General features: G+C 37.3%; 2 protein-coding genes across 6 annotated transcripts in view; one reads left to right on the top strand and one right to left on the bottom strand.

Moving 5' to 3' along the window:
- The window catches only part of SLC38A6 (solute carrier family 38 member 6), a 93,351-nt gene extending 88,524 nt beyond the window's left edge, over positions 1-4,827 (bottom strand). For 2 of the 5 annotated variants that reach the window (XM_032344403.1, XM_032344402.1), the window contains exons 1-3: positions 4,607-4,827; positions 3,401-3,531; positions 347-420 (exon numbers count right to left, since the gene is read on the bottom strand). In XM_032344403.1, the coding sequence (XP_032200294.1) occupies positions 347-420; positions 3,401-3,531; positions 4,607-4,711 (310 nt within the window). In that variant the 5' untranslated portion in view covers positions 4,712-4,827. Of the gene's footprint in view, positions 1-346; positions 421-3,400; positions 3,532-4,606 lie in introns of those variants that run through there. The other 3 variants (XM_032344404.1, XM_032344405.1, XM_032344406.1) reach the window with 3 other exon arrangements.
- A 68-nt stretch (positions 4,828-4,895) lies between these two features.
- Positions 4,896-14,221, top strand: TRMT5 (tRNA methyltransferase 5). The gene is given in 6 exon segments (XM_032344408.1): positions 4,896-5,026; positions 6,464-7,113; positions 9,584-9,708; positions 12,926-13,580; positions 13,949-13,992; positions 13,994-14,221. Coding segments are annotated over 6 exon segments (1,539 nt in total). The 5' UTR covers positions 4,896-5,006; the 3' UTR covers positions 14,039-14,221.
- The last annotated feature ends 5,823 nt before the right edge of the window (positions 14,222-20,044 follow it).

The raw sequence follows: 20,044 nt of genomic DNA, 5'->3' as shown, positions 1-20,044 counted from the left end.
TATGGTCAGAATAAACACCTGTCTATTGCTTCCCCATAAGATAAAGTTTGGATTCTTTAAACACCTTGCAGGTGCTTCCCCTAATCTAATCTACCGGAATCTAGAAAAACTATGCTGTGTGCTGTAGAGAAAGGCAGGTAAGTTTCCTCCTCTCATTCTGTCCTTAAATATTCTCCTAGGATTGGGTCTATCTATCCTGGCCTTTTGAAATTCTCCAGTTCAACCACCCTACCTAAGAATAATAATATGCCTGCTGGAAATTAAATTTGACACATCCACCCCTATCTGTGGTTATCATCTCAAGGGGCTGCTTCAACAAATGACCCAGGACAATATTTTTACTCACCTGTCTGAATGCACATACTAAGCAGGAGGTGAACTGAGTAAGAAGCCAGGACAGCAACTATCAACAGCAAAAAACTGAAATATAAAAGAGTACATGGTCATGGGGTGCCTGGATGGCTCAGTGGGTTAAGCCTCTTCCTTCAGCTTAGGTTATGATCTCAGGGTCCTGGGACCGAGCCCCGCATCGGGCTCTCTGCTCAGTGGGAAGCCTGCTTCGCCCCCCTTCTCTGCCTGCCTCTCTGCCTACTTGTGATCTCTCTCTGTCAAATACATAAATAAAATCTTTAATTAAAAAAAAGTACATGGTTAAATCCCCATAAAGTTTCCTTTTTTGAGGTATTTCATTACAAAAACCAATTTTTTTCATATTCAAATGTTCATAGGGACTATCTTCTGAGTAAGTGAATTATGGTCACTCAAGAAAATATTCTGTATTCACCAAATTTTATTTAAATGAAAATATATAGCTTTTAGATTAAAAAAAAAACAAATTTTATTTAAAACATAAACAATTTTCTCCTTCAGCACTCTTGTCTGCTGACTGCTGGCTCAGCCATTCAGTGATCTTGCAGTATTTCCCTTTTATAACTATTTCTTCCTATTTTAAGTCTAAACATAAGTTTTAGTTGTGAAATCTCATTCTCTTCTTTTTCCTTCCCTCCATCCCTCCTCTTCTAATGACTGTACCTCCATATCATACCTTCAACTATAATTGTGAATTAAGACAGCATTTCCTAGGGCAACCTGGGAGGCTCAGTTGGTTGAGCATCCAACTCTTGGTTTCAGCTCAGGTCACAATCACAGGGCCGTGGGATGGAGGCCCAGGTATGGCTCCTCACTCAGTGGGGAGTCTGCTGAAGATTCCCTTCTTTCCCCACCCACTCACATATTCTCACCTTCTCTCTAAAATAAATAAATCTTTTTTAAAAACGGCATTTCCTAGCATTCATTAAACACATATACGCTCGCCAAACCAAACAAAAGCAGTTAACACACATCTATTGACACAATTTCAAAAGGTGCAAATAATGTAATAATTAGGATCCTTGTACCAAAAGTGTAAAAAGAGACAACATGCGTAATTTCCTACTTATTCTCAGGAGGATACTAACAGGACAAGCTTCTTAGAAAGCTGGCACTAGTGGAGTGCCCCAGAAGTTGAAGAAATTCTTCGTGGTCTACTTAATACTTGTTACGAAGTAGCAAAGCTGAGAGGTACACTTGTCATTTGTATACAAGTACACTCGTCAGTACACTTGAGGCCTCACAAAATAACTGTTTGGTAACACTAAATAGAATATCTGATATGATTCAATAAGGACATGTTCCGTGGTATACATCTGCACGCAGATTTTAAAAAGGGAATCCAAAAATAAGTCCTATGATTATGTCTTGCCTAAGATATCAAATACACTACTGAAGTTTTAAAATTATGAGAGTTTGTTAAGAAACAAAACAAGCAAAGAGGAGAAAAGAGAGAGAGAGAAAGACAAATCAAGAAACAGACGCCTAACTATAGAGAACAAACTGAGGGTTACCAGAGGGGAGGTGAGCGGGGGATGGGAGAAATAGGTGATGGGGATTAAGGCGTGTACTGTGATAAGCACTAGATGATGTATGGAATTGCTGAATCACTATACTGTACAACTGAAACCAATATAACACTGTATATTAACTAATAGGAATTTAAATTAAAGCTTATAAAAAATTATGAGGTGCACCTAGCACTCAGAAGAGCGTGAGACTTCATCTCAGGGTTGTGATTTCAAGTCCCATATTAGTGTGGATTCTACTTAAAATTTTTTTTTAATTTTTAAAAATTATGAAAGGTTGTGCACATAACCAATTATAAAAACAAGTCGGGGTGGGGGTGTGCCTGGATGATACAGTTGGTTGAGCATCTCACTTTTGGTTTCAGCTTGGGTCATGATCTCAGGGTCATGGGGTGGAGCCCCAGGTCAGGCTTCTGGCTCAGCTTGAGATTCTCTCTCTCTCCCTCTGCCCCTCCTGCTTGCACATGTGCTCTCTCTCAAATAAATAAATCTTTTTGTTTAAGTTGCATTACTTAAAAACCGGTTGCTTATCAAGAAATGCAAAATAAAAGCAGAAAATAAACCTAATGGGACACAATTTTTATTTTAAATTTCCTGGTAAAATAGATATGCTTCTACTGATAAAGAAAACAAATGATAAATGCTAAGGATAAGGTCTAGTTCTAAAGGATTTGAGTTTAGCAGGGTAACGAACTTGCAAAAAAATCATTATAACACATTATAATAACAGAATAAATACACAAAGTACTACGGAAACACAGAAAAGCCAAGGATTTCTCTTTTGGGCCAACTGAAATGAGTTAAGTCTAGATGAAAAGCAATAGACACAGAACACATGTCTAGACTCAGGGAAATAAGACTACCTAACAGCAGGAAGACAGGAGAAGATGGAGAGAAATGAAAAGATTATGAACTTTACACTCACAAAATTGCTATTTATAGGTAATCTGTATGGCTGATAAACTTTAATTCACTTTGGCCAACTTGGCACAACAAATAGCCACTCCTTGGAGTGCCTGGGTGGTTCAGTCATTAAGCATCTGCCTTCAGCTCAGGTCATGATCCCAGGGTCCTGGGATTGGGCCCCACATCCGGCTCCTAGCTCAGTGGGAAGTCTGCTTCTCCCTTTCCTATTCCCCCTGCTTATATTCCCTCCCTCTCTCTTTCTCTGTACGTCAAGTAAATAAACAATATCTTAAAAACAAACAAAAAAACAAACAGCCACTCCTTAAGGTTTTTATAAGCAAGTGTGGATCAAGTTTCCATTTTTTAAAATTGGCCACACTTCTGGATAAAAAATACAAATTATATTGCATCCCTCCAAGCTACAGACTAACAACAACATAAGAGTAGCAGGAAAATGCCAAAACCCCAGAAATAATTTAACTAGACACCATGTAACACTAGCTCTGGAGCCTCTTTGCTTCTTGGTGTACTATCAAAATGGGGGAAAAAATAAAAGTAACACTAAAAGAAGAAGAAGGAAAAAAACAAAAACTCACCTAAATCCAAGGATGCCAGTATGAGCCATAACATAAGCTAAGCCAAGGATGCCACTTCCCATGATGGCATTCGTCAGATTAAACACAGAAAAACCAAATGAAACACCTGGGGTTCCCTGTCTGTAAATTTCCTGCAAGCACACAAATTTAGTAGTGTTAAATGTTTGGATGGTGAAGTTCCAATTTCATCACGAAATGAATGACAAGTTATGGGTAAAGTTTCCTGCAAACCACAGGCACCGTGGGTTCTTTCTTCCCTTCCCACCACCCACTAGTGAGGGCCAGGAATCTCGTTTCCCAGAAAAGTCATCTCCACCAGTACAGAGCCCAGGCAGACTTCAGGAAAAGCCATGACTAGCCTTGTGACTGCAAAAGATGAAGATAGGATAGGAATGAAGTGGGACAGAGAGAAGGGAGATGGCCTCAGCCCATGTGATTACTGAAGAATTCCTGAGTCAGCTTGAGGCTGCTGTAGACAAGGTTGCTCCCCAATTACTAGGACTGCAAAAGTAATCTCTATATATTTAAAGAATTAAGTCAGCTCAAATGCAAGGATGGTCAGGAATACCTTGCAATGACGATATAATAAATAGAAACAATTCACGTTGCTCTACCGAAGATATCCTTGAAAACATTCTCTCCCAAAACAGCATTTGGGAGCAAAGTCTAGAAACTGTTAGAGTGCAGGGACTTGAGTTAAAAGGCCAAAGACCCATTGCACAGGCTTTAGGGTCAAGGAAGTGCTTATGTACTTTACACCAGGCCACCTCCATTCCTTCACCGCTAAGGCTCTCTGTATGAAGATGTTTCTAGGCACCCAATGACTAAGTCTAGAAAAGAAAAATCTTGTGACTCTGGCAAAAACCTCACAAGACTGGTGGACGGAACAGGAAGTCCACAGAGACACTAAGGAACAGCACTGAGTTACATAACGTTAGGGCTGCTCATCCAGTCATCGTTTTCCACCTGTGCCTGCTGCGCCTTCTTTCTGGACCCTGTTATGCGGCTAGCACATCCATGCACTCCGCCCAGTCTCATCGGCGTCTGGATGCTGCCTTAGCGCCCCACGCCCCACGAGTCAGGCTCCAGCTTCTCCCTTCTCCCCGTGCCGCACCCCCACCTCCTTCTTTCCCCGGTCTTCTGTGCCAGGCATTTCAGGGAAGCCCGGACGCCTTCAGCACCGGGAAGCTAGCAGAGGCCACTTACGTTGCTTAGCAACGGGCTCAAGTCTTCCGCCTCCGCCTCTTCAGGCTGCTGGGCAGAGACGTACCAGCTCCGCTCAGCGTTGACGATCCCCCAGGGTGCCTCCATGCTGCTCGCTGGCCGACTACCAGATCCATCTGGGAGATACCACCCCAACCCTCCAGTCGTTAGTCGCGTCGGAGGCGGGGCTGTGGGACCGGCCCTTCCGGGTTTGCGTACCTAATTCCGCGAGGCGAAGAAAGGAGGGAGTAGACGCGACCTGATGACGCTCGTCTCTTGGTGGCGAACGGTGATGATGTCATCGAGGGCCAGCCTTTCCACGAGTGACCCGTTTCCGACCCGCACCAGAGCCTGAGAGGGGTGTAGTCTTGGAGTCAGCCGCGGAGCGACGCCGGGAATTGGGATGGTGACGTTGGTGAGGTGGTGAGCGCAAGGCCCCTGAACGGAGAGGCTGATGGTCGGGTGGCAGTACCCGGCCACCAAGGTCTGCTCTCCGCCGCAAGAACGTTGTGAGGTCACCTATCGCCTGGGTGTTGAGCCTAGGTCCGAGTAGTTGCTAGGAAGGAATGAGTTTAATCTTTTCAAAAGCTTTCTGAAAGAGCCTTTCGTTTTACACGTGGGAAGCCGAGACTAGGGTTAAGAAATTACAAGATCACACAGCTGGCTTACTGCCAGACCAAATTTGAACCCTGACTGTGAAGTTCGAAAATTGCGTTACGGGGTCCTGGGACAGGGCCCTTTCCCTACCGGTTGGTTCTTTGGTATTTTAGAAGGTAAAGTGAATAACTGATACTGTTAATGTAGTGGGCATATAAGACTTAGCAAATCCTCGTCCTCCGAATACCGAAACCTCAAGTCATCGACTTTGGTAGGAAAGCGTTGAAGACAGACAACCCAGCAATACTAGCAATATATTAAGACCACAGGCTCTGAAGTCAGGCCGACCTGGCTTTTCATCCTTGCTCAGCCCCTTAAAGCAGCGAGACTGGGTGAATTAACCTACTTCTGACCTTTAGTATGCTTGTTTACTAAATAAGGATGTGATATCACACACCTGGCAAGATTGACAGTGTGTTGTAAAGCATGTAGCACTCCTAAGAATATCCTAGTAAATATTGCCATTGGTACAGTCATAAAATTAATGGCCATTTCATTTAGAGATTATCTTTTAACTTAAATCACAGCCTTCTATCCCACATGTATAGAAAATTGTGGGTGGAGAGGTTCATTGACTATAGGGAGGCTGATGGATCACTAAGCCTTGTGGCCGGAGGTGATTTGAAGCTGCAAATTTATTATTAACTACTAATAAAAAACAATGTATCATGGAAAAGATAGTATACTTGTCACACATTACTAAAGTTTGAATTATCAGCATTTAGCAGGTTGTTTAAAACGGGAGAATTTTAGGGGCACCTGGGTGGCTCAGTGGGTTAAGCCCCTGCCTTCAGCTGGGGTTGTGGTTTTGGGGTCCTGGGATCCTGGAATCAAGTCTTGCATAGGGCTCTCTGCTTAGCGGGGAGCCTGCTTCCCCCTCTCTCTCTGCCTGCCTCTCTACTTTTGATATCTGTCAAATAAATAAATCTTTTTTTAAAAATGATAATTTTAGATTTTTTCCAAGATTTTATTTATTTAGAGAGGGGGGGGCAGAGGAAGAGAATCTCCAGCAGACCTCCCGCTGACCGAGGGGTCTGATACAGAGCTCAGTTTCATGACCCTGAGATCATGATCTGAGCCTAAATGAAGAGCCCCACACTTAACTAAGCCACCCAGGCACCCCTAGAATTTTATTCTTAACCTATTGTGCACATATAAGTTTGTAATTTTATGGTATTTTAAAAAAATCCATCCTTTTTTTAGGATCTTACCGAGGCCATTTGGATTCTCAAGAATACTTTTCAAAGTGGAAAACTATAGAATATCTGAATCAGAATCACTGACTCCACTATCTTGGACATCACAAATACAGAAGCATAGCAGAGCACCTTTCTTGTTGGATCAAAGAAAAAAATTCTCAACTATGCCTGAAATAGAAACAGACCAGAGAGACTCTGAATTGTTTTCACCACCCTCTAATGTTCGAGGAATGACAAAACTTGATAGAACAGCTTTTAAAAAGACAGTAACCATCCCAGTGCTTAAAGTTAGGAAAGAAATAGTCGATAAATTGATGCGATCCCTTAAAAGGGCAGCACTGCAGCGCCCAGGCATAAAACGTGTGATTGAAGATCCAGAAGATGAAGAAAGTAGACTAATTATGTTGGATCCCTATAAAATATTTACTGATGACTCCTTTGAGAGAGCAGAACTCAGTATTTTAAAGCAGCTTAATGTCAATCCACAGATTTCTAAATACAGTTTGGAACTAACTTATGAAAACTTTAAGTCAGAAGAAATCTTGAAAGCTGTGCTTCCTGAAGGTCAAGATGTGACTTCAGGTTTTAGCAGAGTTGGACATATTGCCCATCTGAACCTTCGAGATCATCAACTACCTTTCAAGCACTTAATTGGTATGTGTCTTAGTAACATTCATGTACTAAGTAGTAATTAGCAAGTTCTAATTTTAGTTCTTAAAATTATTTGATGTCAAATTACAGAAGCAGGACATTTTATCATTTTAATTTTAAACTGGATCTTGGGCTACACACCCTCTCTTTTAAGACCAGTTTTGAAATATTCTTCCCCAAGTGACAGCAAAGCTCTAAGAATCAGTTCAGGCTTTTGTGTATACAACATACAAGCATAGATTAAACTCACATCTTCAGCTTTGGCAGAATTCATTGGCATCTTGTCATTTTGGTACACAGAACTTATTAGGCCCTCAGAGCTATATTGAATTCTAGGTTTCTTAAATTTGAGTGTTTTACCATCAAAAGTGCAAGACAGTGTTTACTCATGCTTTGATTCAACTGATTGTCTTCTGTATGTTAGGCACCATACTTTGTTTTTTAGTGCCCTTAACCTTTTTAGAAATGATGCTTTTGTGTGTTGTACCTCTTTAAGCCTTCACGTTTGAGCCTGGGTCCTTTATCCTTTGGGATAAGAAAGAAGACTAATCATGATTGCAGGTATCCCTTTATAAATATTGATGTCTATGTATTCTCCAGATCAAATTTTTTTAATGTAGAGTAATTGTCAGAATTTATGGGAATTATTTTCACCTTTAAAATATAGTTCTCAGTATTTTGTATGGGTTGAATTTTAGAAATATGCCATTATGCATTTCATTGGTTCTTATTGATGATAGGGGCTGATAATACATAGTGATAATATAATAAATATCTAAGCAGATCTTTATATGTATAACTGGGCACAAATGTCAGGATAAGCTTTGCTGTGAGTCATTACTTGTCATAAGTCAAACATACCTTTCAGCATCCCTATTTTATAAAGGAGCACTCATAGATTAAAAGTGAAACATTTTCATACAATGGCAATTTTAAAGCTTCTACTATAGACTTTCAGAATTGGTTTTGGTTTTTTTATTTCATGCCTCATTTCAAGCTACCATACCTTAAAAATTGAGTTCTGATACCTGAAGTGGAACAGGATAAGAACAATGATTGGCTGGAGTTTATTAGTACTATCATATTTAAAATCAGGTATCTAATTATCAGGAAGAAACTGGACAAATTTTTATTATATATCAGTGTATTTGTATTTTTGAGTACTTTTTACTAGCTTACAAATCAAGTTATTTTTGTGCAGTGAGATAGCATGTAGATTCTTATAAATTTTTTAAGTGCTGACAAAAAAGGTAGACTTTAATTGAGGGGCATCAATATACCATTTCTGGTGTGTTTTATTATTTTGTAGCTTTTCTGGCTCTGGCAAATATTTGACAAAAACAATTTAAGTAAATGAACACTGAATTTAGATAAGACTCTAAAGATCTATGTTTTTTTAAAATATTTTATTTTTTTATTTGATAGAAAGTATGCAAGAGAGTAGGTGGGAGGGGTAGAGGGAGAGGAACAAGCAGATTTCCCACTGAGCAGGAACCCTGAGATAGTGACCTGAGCTGAAGTCAGATGTTTAACCAACTGAGCTACCCAGGCACCCTAAGAATCTATGTTTCTTTTATTTGAAAACTTATTTTCCTGTCATATATTTCCAAAGCGAAGGCATCTTTCTGTTTCAAGCACACAGTAAAGAAGACATTTGATTTGGGGCCAGTGAGGACAGACTGGTGATTTCTGAGATCTTTGTTGCCCATGGTCCTTACATCTCTTCTTTCTGTTTTTTACCTTATGGTCTCCCTTTTTGATTATTGTTGTGTATTGGTCCATTTGAGATTTAGTAAAAAAAAAAAAAAAAAAAAAATTTAAAAGAAAAATATTAAGTAGATCCAAACTCCTTGAAAATTTTTCTTTTTTTTTTTTTTTTTTCCAAATACTTTATTTATTTGACCGAAAGAGAGAGCACACAACTATGGGGAACAGCAGAGGCAGAGTGAAGAGCAGGCTCCCCGCCTACCTGATCCCCCTGGGATCATGACCTGATCTGAAGGCAGACACTTAACTGACTGAGCCACCCAGACGCCCCTCGAAAATTTTTCTTTAAAAACGTACCCATGGGCGCCTGGGTGGCTCAGTGGGTTAAGCCGCTGCCTTCAGCTCAGGTCATGATCTCAGGGTCCTGGGATCGAGGCCCGCATCGGGCTCTCTGCTCAGCAGGGAGCCTGCTTCCCTCTCTCTCTCTGCCTGCCTCTCCATCTACTTGTGATTTCTCTCTGTCAAATAAAGAAACAAAATCTTTAAAAAAAAAAATAAATAAATAAAAACGTACCCATAAGGTTTTTTTGTATTTGTATTGGAGGCGACACTAACTTTACTAATCTGTTGAATTTTTAGCATTGTATGCCACTCTATAGGTGCAATTTTTGTCTATAAACCAAAAGAAAATTGTTTATTTCCATTTCATATATTGTTTTATTTTGCGACCAACTGGCAGTATTTATTACAAATTCTTATCTTTCAGGCCAAGTTATGATTGACAAAAATCCAGGAATCACCTCAGCAGTAAATAAAATCAATAATATTGATAATACATACCGAAATTTCCAAATGGAAGTGCTATCTGGAGAGGAGAACATGATGACCAAGGTATGGAGTATTTTATTGTCTCCTAGTTACATATTATATTGATTAATGTTTAGAATCTTAAAAAGATGACAAAGATTAAAAATATTTATAATAACCCAGTATTGATGAGAATGTGAGCATTTATATAGCCTTTTGATGGAAGTGCAAATTTGACAGATACTCAGGAAGAATATATGGTAATATATTGCTGTTTTGAATACGTACGTTCTCTGACCTATCATTGCATTTACAGGAAGTTATCTGAAGGATAAAACTGGACAAAATTGTAATGCTGTATGTACTAGGTTCTTCATCATCATTTTTATAATAACAAAACAGGAATGGAAACAATCTAAATTTTCATCAGCGAATTGATCAAATTTTGGCATATAGAATAGTATATAGAACATCGCTCTATTTTAACTAAGTATTTATGTAAATATGCATGTATATTAGAATGTTAACAGTGGGCATATTTTTATTTGATGTAGTTACTAGTGACCTTTGTTCTCATCTTTATACTTTTCTACTGAGCACATATTTCTTTTATAAGAAAAACAAATCTATTTCAAAGAAAAAATATTTTTAATATGTGGGAACAGATACCTGGTACCCCTAAAATCTCATCCTCTACCCCCAAAATCCTCTGAAGTGCTGGAGAATATAAACTTTTTTTAAGCCAAAAGTCTTAGATGATTATATATTAACATTATATGAAATTTTATACCCAAGCTAGGAAATAGGTTAAACTCTCTCCATAACGTGACAAAAATTTTAGTAACAAAGTCCTCTTAAAATGTAAGATACGTCTTTTTGTTTGTTTCTTTCAAGTTTTTATTTAAATTCTAGTTAGTTCACATATAGTGTAATGTTGGTTTCAGGGGTAGAATTTAGTGATTCATCATTACATATAATACCCAGTGCTTATCACAAGTGCCCTCCTTAATGCCCATCACCCATCTAGCCCCTCCCCTTCCAACCTCCCCTCTAGCAACCCTCAGTTTGTGCTCTATAGTTAACAGTGTCTTAGGTCTACTTCCCTTTTTCCCCCTCCCCCTACATTCATCTTTTTTTTTTTCCTTACATTCTAAATATGACTGAACATTCTCATGGCACTTATCTTTCTTTGACTGACTTACTTCTTTTAAACAGGATTTTGTAAAACTCAGGAGAGAGTTTATGCAAAATAATTATTTTTTAAAGGTTCTGGGACACATAAGCTTAGGTGAATATTTCAGGTATAATATTATTTCTCCATAATTTAATTGTAGCTGAATATTAAAATACCATTTACTACACACTTAGGCCTTAGCTAATGTTTTAAATATAACATATTTTAAGAAGCTCACAAGATAATGGTTATTCTTTTTAATATTCTCTTTATGCAGGTAACAAGGTATGACTGAGTAGGGTGTTGGGAGCCAGGCTTCTGACTCCAGAGTAGTCTTTCCCTGTATAAAACCTCCATGGCCTACTGCTTGTATGTAGTACATAGTATTACATACATGTAGTTACATGTGAGATTTGAATGTGAATCCTTTGCTGGTATCACTGCTTATCTCAGCACGCACTGATTGAATACTACATGTTCTTCATTTGCTACCAAGCTTTACGATAGCAGGTGGCATCCTTCTCAGAGCTCTAAAAGTTCTGAGAAACTTATATAATTTTTGAAATGGTTTCTGACTGATTTCTTAAGTCAACTAAAGTTTGTTCTTAGGGTATATTTAATACTTAACATTTATACCATAAACGTAAAGGCTCACCCAGTATAATTTCTTTGCTCCAAATAGAATCACATTTAAGTTTGACTTTAGGAGCTCATGCAGCATATAAGTACTTTGTGTGTATATTGTGAGTAAAAAGATACCTAAAAGTTAACTGGGCTGAAAGTAATGCTGACTAGGTGAGTGACATACCAGAGACAGTGTGAGTAAAACCAGAAGGATACTTAGAATTATTTTTTTTTTCAAACTAGTACTGTGCTTCACATTAAAAAGGGGGCGGGGGGGGTGGGGGTTGGGGGAACCAGGTGGTGGGTATTAGAGAGGGCACAGATTGCATGGAGCACTGGGTGTGGTGCAAAAACAATGAATACTGTTATGCTGAAAATAAATAAAAAATAAATTAAAAAAAAAAAACAATCAAACAAAAAGGGGGAATAGAAAAGATATTTCAGGAAAAGCTTCCCAAGACATATTCAGAACCTTCCAGGTTTTAGTTGGCAGAATAATGAAGGAACATTTCCAATTCTGGAGCCTTAACATGGCCAGAGCATCTGATGTGGTTGGGATGAAAAAATATTTACACAAATTTGAAGGCAGAATATTCCATGAAGGCAGAATATAGAAAATATTTATCTCTACCAGATTTATAGAACTTACAAACTTTTCTTGCCCTTTTATTCTTCATCCATTAAAATAAGGGCTGAACCAATTTAGGTTCAGGTTAATAAAGACTTAATTTTTTACAAAAAAAATAAAATAAAATAAGGGCTGAAGTCAGATTCCATGACTATAATTTTAATTGTTTTCTGTCGTGTTTATGATAGCCCCCCCCAAAATGGCATTAAGTCTTAAATGTGTTTCAAGACTTAGCTTCATTGTATAAATTTAGTTTAATCCATGAAAACTCAAATTTGGGAAAAGAGAAAATAGCAGAATGATTTGTTCTGTACACTGGCTCTAATATGTAGTCATGAAACTTGCAATGTCCATGTAACTATCTAAAAACATAGCAAAATACCCCCAAATTCACTGGTGCATGACACCAGTCATGCACCAGTCATGCCTCCCTCTTACAAACTGAAAACTAAGGAAGCTTATTTGCTGAGTGGAAGTGCTATCTGCAACTTAGCTAGTCATTGTGAAGATGTGTGTGGTGTGTTGTTTCAAATTATAGGTTTATTTCTCTCTCCATCGGGTGACAAAATAGAGTATGATTAAGCCAGTCAGCTGGCCTGTCTGAAAAATTCCTCATGTGATTTGGGAACCACTTTATGACCCCATTAGAATGAGATGGAGAGCCATTTGGCTTTAAAGAGATGAATTTTCTCATGTCAAAGTCTAATGTGGGTTGTTAACTGGCCTCAAGGATAGCATAAACACCAGAATTATAATTAAAATGCACTGTTATTTTCTATTAAATATAAATGTATGTGTGTGGGTATATCCATTCCAGTATTCATGGCTGGAATTTAAGACTAATCAGGTTAATCAAAGTATAATACTTCTTTCAGGTTCGAGAAAACAGCTACACCTATGAATTTGATTTTTCAAAAGTCTATTGGAATCCTCGTCTCTCTACAGAACACAGTCGTATCACAGAACTTCTCAAACCTGGGGATGTACTGTTTGATGTTTTTGCTGGGGTTGGGCCTTTTGCCGTTCCAGCAGCAAAGAAAAACTGCACTGTATTTGCTAATGATCTCAATCCTGAATCCCATAAATGGCTGTTGCACAACTGTAAATTAAATAAAGTGGACCAAAAGGTGAAAGTCTTTAACTTGGATGGGAAAGACTTCCTTCAAGGACCAGTAAGAGAAGAGTTAATGCAGCAGCTGGGACCACTGTCAAAAGAAAGAAAACACTCTGTGCACATTGTCATGAACTTGCCAGCAAAGGCTATCGAGTTTCTCAGTGTTTTCAAGTCACTTTTAGATGGGCCACCATGCAGCACTGAGCTTCTTCCCATAGTGCACTGTTACAGCTTTTCCAAAGATCCTAATCCTGCTAAGGATGTTCAGCAACAAGCTGGGGCTGTGTTAGGCATTTCCTTGGAGGCATGCAGTTCAATTCACCCAGTAAGAAATGTAGCCCCTAACAAGGAAATGTTATGTATCACCTTCCGGATTCCTGCTGCTGTACTCTACAAGAACCAGACCCTAAATCTAGGTGAGCAATTTCTGGGAAATTAAATATAAAGTATAATACCTTCATGGAGCTTTTTTAGTCTACATATATATTTTATTAATTAAATTTGGAAATATGTGAAACTAATTCTAGTTAGCTATTTCAATTCAGGATTCCTTGCTGCTCAGTTGTGACTACTTTCTCCCAATTTTACAAATTTTAGCATGGCATACACACTGTTCAGTCTAGTAGAAGACAGCTTCATTAAAATAATAAATCCATGGGAATGTTACTATTTCATGTATAAGTTGAATATTAAAAATCTTAAAAGGCCTATATTATTTGGTTTTTGAAAGTATTTTCCAATGTTAAGTATCTTACCTAATACAGGTTTTCTGGATTTGTTACAGAGAATCATGACGATCCACCTCTTAAACGCCAGAGGACAGAAAAATAAAGTCTTTTCAGAAGAAAAAACTCAAATTGCCTCAGTCACTTAATTGGAAAAAGTTTTCTCTGTTTCCCCACTAGACACTTACGTAATGAAATATAACTTGTATGGTTTCATAAAATGTTAGCTATGAACTTTAGAATTGAACACTTCTGTTTTGCTCTTGCTGTCTTACAAGTTGAAGATTATCGAATTAGAATTTAAATGAAATAAATCTACTAAGCATATTTTATGTTAAAATCTTACAATCAATTATATCTAATTCTTTATTATATTTAAATATTGAGTATCTCCTGGGAAAATAGGTTTTGAAGGTGGGATAATTGCATGCTAACTAAGAAAGCACTAATACCATTTTGTAGTGATCCTCAGTTGAAGAGTGTGCCTAAATTTTATATAAGTACCCCAACCTATCACTACATAAGTCATAAAAACGAGATCATTAGATCAGGGATGGCAAACTATGCCTGGCAGGCCAAATCTAGCCTACCACTGGTTTTTGTATGGCAAATGACTGGAGATTGGTTCTTATACTAATCTTGAAAAATTAAATCTTGTGACATGAGAATTATATGAAATTTGAATTTCAGTGTCCATAAATACAGTTTTATTGGAACATACCATGCTCATTTGTTTATATGCTGTCTGTGGCTGCTTTCATGGTATAACAGCAGCACAGTTACAACACAGACAGAAAGTGATTCTCAGCAGTTCATACTGCTGCTCACAGGGACATGATTCTAACTCAACACCATTTTGAGTGCCATGTAAATCGCCAAGCTATAATATCTTATTGCTAGTGTATATTCATTATTTCAAAACAAGAAAAGTGGACTTATGATGTACTTTTAAAAGCATAGTGGAGTGTGAACTATTTTGATACTGAATTAGGTAACAAAGCATATATACCTGAGCTAAAATACAATACATGTTGACATTACCAATAGCGGTACTCATCACAGATTTCCCTCACAAGCAAGCAACTGTCAGAAAAACTAGAAATTTAATCTGGAAATATCCGAACATAGAATTTCTTCATAAAATAAAAACTGAAAATGAGGGCGCAACTTGAAAGTAAGTCTCCCAAGTGACACTTTTATAAGCCAAGCAAGGAGAGCCATTTACTGATGGTAAGTTTATTGTATTTGAATGCAGCAGCCAAAGAAATGTATCCAGAGAAAATTTGTTTAGGACTGTTGGCCTTTGGGCAAGACAGTTGCTCAAAAGAGTTTAGGATTTTGTGAGCAAAGTCAATTAAGAAAGTAAATGAGCTTGACTCTTGCTGAATTGACAGATGTTACTAATACTGCTCAGGTCTCATTTGAGACATCAGTGCTTAGTCTGAAGTTACTGAAGAATGAGCTTCCATGAATACTCTGCATGGAACAACTAGGGGGAGTATTTTTAAAGAAGGTGAGAAAACAATTCTGTACAACCAAAAGTGGCATCTGCTATGATGTGTTACAACCCAGTGGTTAAAATCTGCAAAGTAGAAAAAGACTTGGTTGGAAAAATATATAAAGCTTGTGAAAATGTAGCATATATAAAACCTGTGGTTATTCATTCTATTATTCACCAGCAAGTACCCTGCAGAAGACATTTGAACTGTCATGTGTCAATGGCGAATTTCATTTGCTTTCATGGATTCTAACCATGATTGAATTCTGTCAGAAACTGCTCAACCTGTTTGATTTTCTTAGCAATTGTGAAGTTTGAAGTTTTTTGAGCTCAGGGTCAAGACTGAAATTTTTCTTAAGAGCCTCTGCCTTGGGCTCAGGTCATGATCCCAGCATCCTGGGATCCAGCCCTGCATTGGGCTCTCTGCTCAGCAGGGAGCCTACTTCCCCCCCCCCCCCCCCCCCGCCTGCCTCTCTGCCTACTTGTGATCTCTATCTGATAAAGAAATAAAATCTTAAAAAAAAAAAAAGAGGAACCACTCTTAAACATTCTAGAACGCTGAAAGGCTCTGGAAATTAGCTTTTGCTAATGACATACTAGTATTTCTTAAAGATTTTAACCTATAATTATAAGGTTAAAATTATAATTCACTGTGAAACTGGTCATTTCAACAACTGACATTTGAATCACAGTATCTTGTGTTACACATTTCTCATGCTATCAAAAGTTAAAGATTTCCCTCAAATTAGCAGTGGATACATTTTCTGTGTTCAGCATTTTTGGGACCTTGGTGAAAATGCAAAGAAAGGAAATTTACATATTTCAAAATCCATTCACCTATAATTGAGCTTCTACCTTAAATTGGAAGTGATTAATGTACTATGTAATGACAATAAAGCAAATATCAAGGGAAGAATCTAACAGGTTTTACAAATGCCTTCCAAGTGATGAATATGCCCAGTTAAAATCTTATGCTTCTGGACTGATGCCAGTATTTGGCAGTATCTATTTGTGTGAAAATACATTTTTAGAGATAAAATGTGTAAAATCTTATTACAGATAACCATTAACAGGTGGTCATTTACAACTGATTTTGATGATAGGAAACACTTGGAACCCCAATTAAAGGAACAAGTGTTATTCCCCCACAAAAGGAGTTACAAACAATGTAATTACATATACCCAATTATATTTTGAATTTTGTTCATTAAAAACATTGTACCAATTATTTTATCATAAAGCCTAAAATACTTCCTGCCTGGTCCTACAAAAAACGTTTGAGGACCACTCATTAAATCATTCATTACAAACTCAAATGCCTTCAGAAGTGAGGCAGGTAATATAAATCAGTGAAGGCAATAAATGGTAAGAAGTGTAGGAAAGTAATGAATTGGAGCTCTCATCCCTTCTCTAACGGCACTTAAAAATGGTTTTTGAAACTCAACCAAACCTCTCCTCTGCAAGACCTAGGAGGCTAATTCAGCCAGGGATTACCAGTTTGGGACTTCTAATTTTCCTCTCCTCCCTTCCCTTCAAGTGAGGAGTATGTAGGTGAAGGGTCAGAAAGCTTTCGGTAAAGGACCAAATAGTATTTTAGCCATAAGGTCTCTTTTGCTGCTCAACTCTGTTGCAGTAGCCCCCCAGAAGAGCCATAAACAATACATAAACACTATATGCCAAAACAACTTTATTTATGGATACTGAAATTTGAAAATCATATGCTTTCCACTTGTTAAAAAGTATATGATTTTGGCTTTCTTCAACCTTAAAAAATGTAGACATCAATCTTAGCTCATGAAGCATACAGAAAAAGACAGCAGCTGGATTTGGCCAAGGGTCCACAGTTGGCCTGATCTAGGTGAAGAGAATTTTAATTTTCAGGTAGGAGTAAGAATTTTTTCCCAGTATTATACAGTGATATGCTAGGTTATAAATATTAAATATGGGTACAAATGATGTTTTTATTCATACATGGAAAGTGATAAGATTCTTACCTCTATTTGGTCAAACATCCAGTCTCTCTATTAACACTTTAACTCCTTCCCCTTTTCCTTCAGAGTGGCTAAGTGCATGTATGATTATTTCATTATTTAAATCTAGGCCCACCCTAAAGTTTTTAACATGATACCTGGTAAGTGAACTCTTGATGTCCACTAAAAAATGACAGCTGGAGAGCTTACCAGATACAATTTTTTTAAAATTTTCTTAGCTTTTTGACAAGTTTCCTGCCACCTTAATTGGATTTTGAAATAATTACCACCAGTTAACAGTCTAAGGATAATTTCTAAGAGAAGCTTAGGTCAAATATTTATTGAATGAAATTAAGGAACACTAATAGTGCATCCCAACTATGATGTAAATGTATTCAATACTATTAATATCTGTTTAAAAGGAAGGTAGTTAATGGACAAATGAGGTTCTACATAATGAATTTCTCAGAACTTCTCTCAAGGATATAAATAAGGTCATTAAGTTGCTGTCATTTATATGCCATAAAATAACTAGACACCTGATCCGTAAAACTTCCTGGAAATCTTAGGAAGTTTGATTACTCAGACTTGGTTCTACAGAGCTATTGTTTATAAGCTTGCCAGTTTGATACTCATCTCTAAAGCATGGACTCTCACCACTTTGGTTCAAATCCACTCCGCTACTTTTAAGTTCGATTAACCTTCTGGAAGTTAGTTAACCTCCCTATGCCTCAGCTTCTCCATCTGTTAAAATGGGGGAAAAAATACTAGCATTGTAAAGATTAAGTAATAATACACAATACATGAAGCACAGTGCTTGGCGCATACATAATGCTCAGCAGTTGTTAGCTATTGCTTCTGGGCTAGTGTTGTACAAGGTTAAAAGACTTAATTGATGTATATGATAGACTTGTGCAGCCTTTTGACTCGGAGAGGAAAAATCACTGGGGGATAGGGGATAACCTCATCAATTTAGAGTATTTCTGTGATTTAGTGTACTGTCATTAAGTTACCTTCCACCATTCTCTTTCATCTAATAGGTCAATTAACAACTTATTTGGCCTATCGAACAAAGTACAGCAATAATAAGAGCAAAATATTTACAAATGTATAAAGGTTTTCGAATTCAATTTATTTGCCAAATCAGATGCAGGCAATTTCCACAATAATGAGGTAGGCTCAAAAAATGTTTTAAAAGCCTTTTAAGTGTTCTATTAATTAGTTCATTCACTTAAATACATTATACAAGGTACTGAGAACAAATAATAGTATTTCTTTTGTAAAGACTGGATACTGTACAGCAAAGTCTTAACTTTAAGTCAATGTTCTCACTTCTTTGAACAGATGTATAGACTATACTTAAAATCCTAATCCTCAGTTGGGGAATGCTAATAGAAATGAAAAATAGGATGCAGCCTGTAAAGTACAGACAGAACTAGACTTAAAAATAAAAAACAAACAGTTTTAATTCTGGCTTTTTTCTAATGTGTATATGATCTGAGCCTACTCAATTATTTGATGCCTTGGTTTTCTTAGTTATCAAAGACTGTTCAAAGGTCAGTTGTACAGCTAACTAACACAGGGATGAGGGACACTAACCCCCCCACCCCAACACACACACACTAGAAAATCGACATGTAACTTCTGACTCCCACACTCCCAAAATGTAAGTGCTAATAGCCTACTGTTCACCAAAAGCCTTAACACAAACATAATAGTCAAGTATACATGTTTTTGTATGTTACACACTATATACTTACAATAAGCTAGAAAAAAGAAAAGGTTAAAATAATAAGGTACCATACAAAAAAAATCCACATACAAGTGAATCCATACAGTTTAAACTTGCATTGTTCAAGGTCAACCATATTGTAAAAGATAAAGATGTATCCCTGAAATTAATACCTGCCTAGGCAAATAAGCTGCAGTTGTTAAATATGGATATTCCACCCTAATGTAACCACAAATTTTATTTCACATAATTTTCCTCCCATAAAATTAACATCTGTTATAAGGAACATTTGATAGGAAATCCCTTAATTTCCTTGAGAAACTATGTCCCAGGCCCAGTGGTCTATGTAACAGCCTCGTATAAGGTTGAGATGCTACAAATATCCATCCTCTCTACTGCCAACTCTAAGCAAAATCCTAGGTTTACTAAAAGCCCTTGAAGTTTTAATAGAAACTGAATCAGAGTCTGCAATTTACTCAGAGAAATTTTGTTTAAAATGTATCCATTCCAGTCTCCAAGGTTTCATCATAAAATGAGCTCACATTTGAAGTGAAAGGTGCCGTTTAAGTATTAAATTTTATTAACTTACTTCTTTGAATTTGTCATTAAAAGTAGGTTAATATTCTCATCTGGTTTATCCTAAGTGTGGCTCACAGCTGGGAACTATAATACCTTGATCAAGGTCTGTCTCACCTTCCACTGTTCAAAACAGGCACTGAGTCCTTAATATCAAGAGAGTGGCATTATCACAGGTCAAGTTTTACTTGCCACAACCTGCGGGCAGAAGTAAATATATTCACTTGTCTGGACTAGTATTAAAGAACATAGGGAAAAAAAGAGAACATTTTATGAGAGAAAATAATAGACTTGGATATTAACACTAAATGTCGTATTCAAAATGGCATTTTAAAATGTGTTCAAGTAAAACACTGTAATAAGAGAAAAACCACAGAAC

Source organism: Mustela erminea, chromosome 5, assembly GCF_009829155.1.
Source record: "Mustela erminea isolate mMusErm1 chromosome 5, mMusErm1.Pri, whole genome shotgun sequence".
Taxonomy (NCBI): domain Eukaryota; kingdom Metazoa; phylum Chordata; class Mammalia; order Carnivora; family Mustelidae; genus Mustela; species Mustela erminea.
Note: the sequence above shows the minus strand (reverse complement) of the source record. Positions and strands in the feature narration are given on the sequence as shown.